We start from the raw sequence: 9,406 nt of genomic DNA on the forward strand, positions 1-9,406 counted from the left end.
AAGATCAAGAATTTCTGTAAAAGTGGTTTCAAGCGTAACAGACGACTTGAGGTCTTTGTTTCACAAGCTTAGACGTGGGAAACAAACACTGAAATGTAATTTGGCTCAGATAGACGGGCAAGTAAAATGTTTCTTTACCAGACTGGAACTTTTCACGGAGGAAACCTTCAAAGCTTATAAGATGGTAGAAAACTGCAGTTAAAGCAGTTCAACTAGTTTAAGGTGTGTTGACACGCGATACATTTATTGCAGCGCATTAATGTTTCTGAGGTTATAGCTTTAAGCCGTAAAACGACCTGTATGTCCTCTTTGTAGGGCCCTCGTTTGGAGATCTGATTTAGGCTAATTTGTCCAATAAAACCCTCTGCGTCAATCTATAGGCATTTGCCACTTCACCATTCAATAAAAAATAACTGCTTTCTACTTCCTTATAATTTCTCTTAGCCCTATGGAATGACCTCTTGAGCAGACTTTGCTTCAAGTACGCAAATATTGGACGTGATGGGTGATCTGTTTTCCAATTCTTGCTTTATCTTTAGAGCTTCGGCAGCCCACGGATCAGGGGATTAGACATGCTAGGGACGCGCTAAAACATGCGCGCCGAGTCTGTCAGTCAATTAAACGTGATTCTTCCAAGATTAATCCGGTTTTGGGACAGGTGCATTTATAAAAGCAAAAATCAGAATCTGCTACCTTCCCGCCACTCCTCGCCCATATACCCAGCTGAGCCAGCTCTTGCACAATTAGTGCGTGGAAATTTAACGATCGAGGTGTGAAATTCAAGCCGGGGCATGAATTGATATTGCAAAAGGAGTCCGACACGATGAAACTGCGACGGGGGCGGTCAAAACATTCCGGCTCACCCCGGTGCGCGGCTCAAGCTGCCCTTCATGAGGGCCGGCAGCTGGCAGAAACAGAAAGGGAAAACAGCCTTCGGAAGTGATAAGGGAAACAAAAGGAGTTCTGAACGATCCCGGCGTCTGGAAATTCAACGCGGCACAGGAAAGCACTTAAACAACTCCGAGGAATTGAAACACTAGCAGCAGCAACAGAGAAAGTGCCGCAAAGGGCCGTGAGTGCTGGACTAACATGCAGACCCGACGCTGTAAAAGGTAGGGTGTGACTCAGACTTCTCTTTCTTTATATTCCTCTATTGTACGGTCACGTTAAAAAAAGGCAGAACCGGAGTTTTATAACCAACACCAGCATTTCCATTTCCCATTATATTATTTTTTTGGAGCCAATTTCTTGTCCGTCTTTATTTCTCAAACTATTGTACACATGAGAATCCTCGGTTTGCCCCCCCCCCACCCCCCAGTTTTAAAGGCGGGAGGAATTAACAATCGAGATTCACCGAATCTCCTAACTTTCAGTTTTGCATTCTGTAGGGAACATTGTCGAAGCACCTGTTCAGACCCGATTCCGGACACTGTCGGACAAGAGTAACGCGGTGCCGCTTCATCAGGCGAGTCGGATCGAACCCTGATAGCGAAACAACCGGTAACAAATATAAAAAAAACAGAATTAATTTATTATGAGCAAGGAAATGAATTACGATGTACAGCTTCTGCCGGTGCAGTCGACTTTTAGCTCCGTGCAATGTCGTTTGGGACTAACCTGCGGTCGTAGACCACTTGTTGCGAGATGTCAGTTTTTATTCCTTTAACTAACAGCCAAACACTGAAAGAGAATCTTTAAGGAGTTTTGTCCAACCGTTTTGTTTAGTCTATATCAGTTTAGCAGGTAGGACTATGTGACAGGATATTATTTAAAGGTACAGATTACAGATTCAGATTCTGTTTTTGCAAGAGTGTATCGCACTGGTGTGTGACCACCTGGTGTGTAACCCACCACAAACCTGAAAGGGTTTCCCTTCAGTGTGCAGGACAAACACGGAATATTGTGCATCACCTTCAGCTTCTAGTGACCCTCGCCTCCGTGAGATCATTCCAATAAGATCCTGTGGATTACCTGGTCTTCCTGGTCTCAACTTGGGCTTCCTTGGATATCCAGTCCACAATCCCGTGGTCCAGTGACCTGACCTCTTCTCCTGGCCGCGTGTCCAGCTTGGTGCGGTTTTAGCGTTCTGACGATGATGTTCCGGTGTTGGAGGCCCAATCCAGTCTCGGAGCGCTGCTGCTCAGCCCTTAACGAGCCCTTAACGAGGCCTTAACGAGCCCAGCGAGGTCGTTACAGGCCTAACGGGATCTCTCCTCAGCTCTTAAAGTTGGCCTCTCATGGCAAACTGTTTCTTTCTGTGTTTCCTCTTGCTATTCCCAGTATGCCTCTTCTGGGTAGTCTCGTAGTTTCTGCATGAATGTTCCAACTCTAATAATATTTTCCACTTGGACGTTCATTAGGAGCGGTGGCACTGTGGCTAAGGATCTGTGCCTGTGGCTGGAAGGTTGCCAGTTCAAATCCCGCGGCCAGCAGAGGAATCCTACTCCGTTGGGCCCCTGAGCAAGGCCTTAACCCCAACTGCTCCAGGGGCGCCGTATAAATGGCCGATCCTGCGCTCTGACCCCCAGCTTCTCTCTACCCGCCTGTGTGTCTCATGGAGAGCAAGCTGGGGTCTGCGAAAAGACAAAAGAAATTTGTTGTAAGGCACAGTTCAATACAACAACAGAGGAGTCTCCCAGATGGGAGTAATAATAATTATAATAATTGCTTACACTTATATAGTGCTTTTCTGGACACTTCACTCAAAGCGCTTTACAGGTAATGGGGACTCCCCTCCACCACCACCAGTGTGCAGCTCCACCTGGATGATGCGACGGCAGCCATAGTGCGCCAGAACGCTCACCACACATCAGCTATCAGTTGGGAGGAGAGCAGAGTAATGAAGCCAATTTATAGAGGGGGTGTAGGGGGAGTAGAAGGGGGTGAGACACACTCTGTAATGTGCTCTCGGACTTTTTTTTCCCACCCTTTGTCTGTGAATATATAGATTAGCGATTCTTCCTTCCTTCACACCCTGAGCTGCTTTTCTGCTTGGAAAGGAGGCAGAGGGGAAAACAGAATCCTTAGGACAAGACGTGAGGAGAGAAATCTAGTACTGTACCCTTATTCCTGACAGGACCTGACAATAATGAACCCGGGAGACGCCCTGGTGAACAGGCGATTAGCTGTTATTATCCAGTACAAAGTACAAAGCGCTAACTGAGCTGTAAACGCATTCACACGGTGCCTGAGTTGACGCCAAGTCGGAGTGGTATAACAGGAAGCTTGGAATGTGCCTCGATGTGGGGCGATGTGTGGTGCAGAGCAGTGTAAGGAGGGGAGCAGTAGTTATTATTAAGGGCGTGTTGTACAGTATATTGTCTGCACAGGCCAATGACGACTGTACTGCCCGTGTCAGGCTTGCTGGGGCTCTGTGCGTGGGCGGGTGTAGGGGTTACCCAGTGGAGTGGAGTGGGGGGTGGAAACAGTGCTTTTTGCCAAAGGAGTGGCATATCCCTCCCGTGGCTGTGTTATGGTTTGGCGTGGCACAATGTCCTCTCTCTCTTCCCCGGAAAATGCCGCCCCTATCAGCAGTGTCCCCCCGTGAACTGATTGCACGCAGGACCTGCAGTAAAAATACTGCCTTTCCTGTAATTATGGGAGCTCTTTTAAGTGTTGATCAAGAAAGCCCCCGGTTGGGTAGGCTGGATTTTTTTTCCTTGCTTCCAGCAGGAGCTGGTGGGTTTTTTTTTTCCCTACATCCCTGCCATTGTCCCTGGAAGAGCTCTGGTGTGCTCCATTCGGACAGAATCGCGGAGCGGATCGGTTCCGGGCCCTGTCGGCTGTTCAGATCCGATTTGCGGCCTGTCATCTCTCTAGTCCTGAGCTGGGTTGGTCAAACGGGATGCGAATCTGCTGTCTGGTGAGAAAACCTTGGCATCTTCATGCCTTGGGATAGAGCATTTCGGATTCAGGAGGAGACAAATCCCAAAGGAATTCAAAACTAGGATTTCTAGACTGAATGTATTGAAACCTTTCAGTTCTGTCATGGTTCCACAAGGACAGGGAATGGGTTAGACAGGGCAGTAGTCATGAGAAACTTTCTCATAAATCTTCTTCCAGACGTATTTTGGGGAAAAGTCTGGTCTGTTTTGTTTTTTTTTTCCAAGACATTCTTCCAAATATCTAAGGAGTCTGAGTTCATGGGAGACAGAAGTCGTTGCCTTTTGCTTTGGAAGAGAACAAGAGTGAGTCAGGAGAGGTGAAGATTTCAAACTTTTAAGAACAAAAGCTGGATCACACACTGTAGGTTAAACAACATCTTTTGCATGAATTTGAGTTTCTCAAGAGTGCAGCGATGATTAATGGAAATGCGTGCTGTTTTTCAACACATCCTGCCAAGAAAGAGTACAGTGCTCTATTGTGAGCGTTGCATTTGGTGTTTTTTTATTCCAGTAACCATTTGTATTTTTAATGTAACTACCTCCAGATAAAATTGTGTATTATTTTATATGTAATTTGAAATCCACTTTAAGGGAACAATGACAAGAAATTGTATAGGGCTAATAAAGTGATGGTACAAACCGAACAAGGTAATTTCGTACTTTTTAACTACAGATGTAATTGATCCAAGCACCTCACTTGGCTATTTCTTGAAAGAAGCAGGATATCGGCTTCAGCAACATGGGTGGTTGGCTTGTTGGGTAAAGAAGTAGGTCCTGTTCTCAGTTTTAACGCAGTTGTATTTTGTCCTCTGGTTCACGATTCACGGTTGTGTGTGTATATATATTTGCCTGATGCTTTTATGCAAAGTGGGTTAAAATGGGTCCCCCCATTTGTTCAGCTGGAAGATCTTACTGGGACGATTCAGGGGGAAGTATTTACTCAAGGGTATGATATCAGTGCCTCACTGGGGATTTGAACCCAAAACCTTCCTGTTTCAAGTCCAGAGCTCTGGCCACCAGTCCTCACTGCTGCTTGGTCTGTGCTGTAGTCCTCTGGGTTGACTTTGTCGCTGCCTGTGAGGGAGTTTTACACAAGTACTCATACGCCTCCCCTATTCTCCATGAATTAAACAGGCAGTCGGCGAGATCTGTGACCCTTATTCCTGACGCTGCGGTTTCTGTCCTTTAGGTCACTGACTTTACAGAGAGGTACGAGGGCAGCCGGGAGATGTCAGGCCAAGATGAACCTCGACCTCTTCAATCATGCTGGGGCGAGGAATGCATAGAATCCTGACTTCCCTCCATATTTCAAGGCTCAGAACAGGCAAGTCTGCGAATCTTGATATTCCAAGTGGGAGGCTGGGAATCAAGTTCAGAATTCTGTTTGGAGAGACGGCCAAGCTGGGTTCTGTCGGTCCCAGCACTACGCCCTAACCGCTTAAGGTCTTTGAACGCTTCTCAAAGCTACCCTGTGGATAATGCTCGTTTAACAAAGCCTCACCAGCACTTGGATGGGGTTGTGCTTGACTATGGGCTGGGAGCTGTACTGAGTAATAGCACCGAGAAGAGAGCGCGTGGAAACCAGCAGGCAGAACCCCACCCCCCCCCTCCCTCAAATTCCAAGGCATAAACTTGGAAGTCTGGAAGTGGAGCCTGGAAGGTGGGCGCTGGGATCCCAGCCATGGGGGAGTGGGCCTTCCTCAGCACCCTGTTTGACAGCCTGCAGGGCCAGTCGCCCCTGCTGGGCCGCTTCTGGCTGCTGCTGATGCTGGTCTTCCGCATCCTGATCCTGAGCACGGTGGCCAGCGACATGTTCGAGGACGAGCAGGAGGAGTTCGCCTGCAACACCCTGCAGCCGGGCTGCAAGCAGGTCTGCTACGACATGGCCTTCCCCATCTCCCACTACCGCTTCTGGGTCTTCCACATCGTGCTGATCTCCACGCCCTCGCTGCTCTTCCTGGTGTACGCCGCGCACCTCAGCAGCAAGGGCAGGGGCGGGGGGGGCGCGGCGGGGGCCGAGCTGGCGCGAGAGACAGGCCGCCTGCGGCTGCTCTACCTGGTCAACGTGGGCTTCCGCCTGCTGGCCGAAGTGGGCGCCCTGGTGGGCCAGTGGTGGCTGTACGGCTTCACGCTGGAAGCCCAGTTCCCCTGCCAGCGGTTCCCCTGCCCCTACACGGTGGACTGCTTCACCTCCCGCCCCATGGAGAAGACGGTCTTCCTGCGCTTCTACTTCACCGTGGGCGTGGTGTCGGCCCTGATCAGCCTCACGGAGCTCCTGCAGGTGTCCTACAAGCTGGCCCGCTCCTCCGGCCAGCTGGGCCGTCGCACCTGCAAGAGGGAGAACCTGCAGAACGCTGCCCACGAGGCCGCGGGACAGACCCTTTCTCCGGGCCTCGCCGGGAGGGCGAGCCCACAGCCCAGGGGCAGCCGCAAGCCGGACGCCCACTCCGGCTCTGTGCGCAGCACAGCGAGCACCAGGACCTGCAGCAGCTCCAAATGCAAGACCCACAAAGGGTCACTGGTGGTGTGAAAATGGGTGGGAGGTGCAGATAGGAAGAATAAAGGTGGGGGAAAAAAACCCCAACACTCACCGCAGCAGGGTTTTGAGGATCTAGTCTGCTTCAAAGAAACTTTGTGTTAGGACGTGCTTTTTTTGAGAATGGGGGGGAAAAAAAAAAGGACAGATCTTTGCATCGCCTGCCTTTGCATCGTGCAGGCTCTTCCTCCAGCCTTGCCAGCAGCCTGGCCCGGGAGCTCAGCTCGGCGCCGCGCTGGGCTGGAGGAGGGCTCTGCGGCCCCCCCAGTGCCCTGGATCACAGCCACGCCCACCACGGTGTGGGCAGGGTGTGGGGGGCACAGCTGGCCTGGACCCTGTACCTGGAACCCCCTGATCAGGGGGCAGAGCAGAAAGGCGCATGTTCCTGCACTGTGCTCAGAAATGCAGGAAAGGCCCGTTTTATCAGAACAAGACTCGGGAACAAGTCAGGCACCTCCAGGGGAGTAATGGACTATTTGTAATGGTTTAGGACTGAGGAAATGGATTAGAGGACAAATACTTGTGGGCAAATGAAATGCCCAAATGTCTGTTAACTGGAAATTTCTTCAGCAGCTCTGACATGACCGTTCAGGCAGTGTGGATACGGAGCTGCTATAAGTGAGATGTATTCAGCAGTGTTCGTTTGCATTGTGGGATATTCTTCTCAGTGCTGTCAACTAAGATTAGTTCTGCTAAAATGATTGCTCTTTTGTTAAGCCAGTGAATTTTCTCTTAAACCGACAAAGCACTTTTTGGGAGGCAGTGTGTGTTTTTTGTTCGTTGAAATATCAGTCAAACTTCCTATCGAAGGAAAACAAAAGCAGTTTTTTTGTAAACTGACATATTTCCCCTATAACTTTGATTGAACTCACTAGAGATAGTCACTTCTCTAGCACAAAAATATTGGCCTATCCAAAAAGTCAGGCAGCTGCACAGGAGAACAGAAGACATGAAAGAAATGAAATGAATATCGAGTTGTTCATTAGGTTAACAAAGTCTGTTATTTTATAGAGCTGTCTAAATTTCCTAAAGGCCAGCAGCCATATCACCCTGCAACCCCCTGGATCTCAGCAGGTGTGAGCCTGGCCAGTACCTGGATGGGAGACTCCTGGGAAAAACTAAGGCTGCTGCTGGAAGAGGTGTTAGTGGGGCCAGTAGGGGGCGCTCACCCTGCAGTCTGTGTGGGTCCTAATGCCCCAGTATAGTGATGGGGACACTATACTCTAAAAAGGCGCCTTCCTTTGGATGGGATGTAAAAACAAGGTCCTGACTCTCTGTGGTTATTAAAAATCCCAGGGCGTTTCTCAAAAAGAGTGGGGGTATTACCCTGGTGTCCTGGCCTTTGCCAATTATGGCCTCCTAATAATTCCCATCTCTGAGCTGGCTTCATTACTCTGCTCTCCTCCCCACTGTGAGCTGAGTGTACTGGTGCACTATGGCTGCCGTCACATCATCCAGGTGGGGCTGCACACTGGTGGTGGTGGAGGGGATCCCCATTACCTGTAAAGCGCTTTGAGTGGAGTGTCCAGAAAAGCACCATATAAGTGTAAGCAATTATTATTATATCAAATATATGAATGTATTTTAAATATAAAGCAGTTTGAAGGTTGCTCATTCCTAACAGCAGTGCTGGTGGTCTGTGTACCTTCCTGACTGTGGGTTTGTACTGTAATCTTTTATACTTCTGCACTACAGTACATGATACTTCTTTCTTTTATTTGGTAGGGACTTATATTTTTTAAGGGTAGGGCGCTTAATAAACCAAAGAAAGTTTTATATATGTATAGTTATAGAAAGCACACAAGTAAAATTCACACGGGGCAGGCCAGCTCTACACATACTGTATAAGCGTCCCCCAATACGAACACAGGGCATGCTTTCTTCAGCAGTGTGTTTGACTGCACCAGCGCTGAAATGACCGTTTTAAGCAACCATCCGGAGAGGGAAGTTCGGAGATGGATGTGACCACAGATTACTTCAGTAAGGTAACCTTAGTCTCGGGGGTGGCAGCACGGGTTCCAGAGTAAAGCTGTCTGAAAACTCCTCAGGGCACTTTGTTTCGAAAAAGGATCAGCATCACTGTGACGTGCAAAAAGAGAGACTTAAGATTCCAGGCTTTCTGCTGTTTGTATGTTTTTAATTGTTGTTGCCAGGAAACTGTTTCTGTGAAGTGACAACTACCGCCATATTTTAATGTGTATAAATTGAAGTATTTTTAAAACTGTATTTTTGATTTTTTTGGTTCGATCGTGTTTTCAATGAAATAATAGTATCGGAAAAACTGTTTTTTTAAATTTGTGCAATGGTTTTATATGCGTACGAGTATTTTACTTGTTTTTGCACACGTGTGATTTCTACTACAGCCCAGCAGGGGGCAGTGTTTTGTTGGCGACCATGCGAAATGTGTGATTTTCCCTCTTGGACACAAGAGGCCAGCAGCACAGCAGTACGGTATGGAACCTGTACAGCACCATTCACAAGATGTAAATGACTGTAGAGTCTTCTTTCGGAGGAACAACAACCGGCGAGCCAAAACATAACCTATAACAAAATTAAACTTGAAACCTATCCAGACGCGTTTGAAACTGTTGATTAAAAAAAATGATTACTCAATGTCATCACTGTCTCTCAACCTTTTTGCATCAGAGACCAGCTACCTCTTTCTTCTTTTTAAGACAGTTTTGACTAAAATCACAATAATGGAAAATAAAAACAGTGAATTACTCCCTTATAACTGGGCCTTATCAGTCCCTGCCTTAGAGCAGTCGGTATTTCTCCGGTCCGTGGCAGCAGGAATTGAGAGTCACGGATCTATGTCACGAAGATCAAACTAAGCACGCTAAAAGTGTATGTGAAGCGTACGCCAGCAGTATGAACTTCGTTTGAAACACACCCTGACCACTACTACTCCCGTCCTGCCCCTCGCCGGGCGCTCTTCGGCCGCAGCGCCCTACGAAGGCGCTTCGTACAAAATGTTTTAGGGGAC

At 48.3% G+C, this 9,406-nt stretch overlaps 1 protein-coding gene across 2 annotated transcripts; it reads left to right on the forward strand.

Annotated features, from left to right (window-relative positions):
- Positions 1–817: 817 nt before the first annotated feature.
- On the forward strand, positions 818–8,641 carry LOC148814733 (gap junction delta-3 protein-like). 2 transcript variants are annotated; one of them, XM_088906311.1, is made up of 3 exons: positions 831–1,112; positions 1,389–1,500; positions 5,074–8,641. In XM_088906311.1, the coding sequence occupies exon 3, from the start codon at positions 5,566–5,568 to the stop codon at positions 6,412–6,414; it is 849 nt and encodes a 282-aa protein (XP_088762437.1). In that variant the 5' UTR covers positions 831–1,112; positions 1,389–1,500; positions 5,074–5,565; the 3' UTR covers positions 6,415–8,641. The 2 variants fall into 2 exon arrangements, with proteins under 2 accessions (XP_088762438.1, XP_088762437.1); XM_088906312.1 differs by lacking the exon at positions 1,389–1,500 and having other exon boundaries at positions 818–1,112.
- Positions 8,642–9,406: the final 765 nt, after the last annotated feature.

This window comes from Atractosteus spatula, chromosome 26 (assembly GCF_055471065.1).
Source record: "Atractosteus spatula isolate fAtrSpa1 chromosome 26, fAtrSpa1.hap1, whole genome shotgun sequence".
NCBI classification, from domain to species: Eukaryota; Metazoa; Chordata; class Actinopteri; order Semionotiformes; family Lepisosteidae; genus Atractosteus; species Atractosteus spatula.

Excerpts from the sequence above, each read along its gene's own strand:
- LOC148814733 (XM_088906312.1), top strand. The coding sequence starts at position 5,566 with ATGGGGGAGTGGGCCTTCCTCAGCACCCTGTTTGACAGCCTGCAGGGC.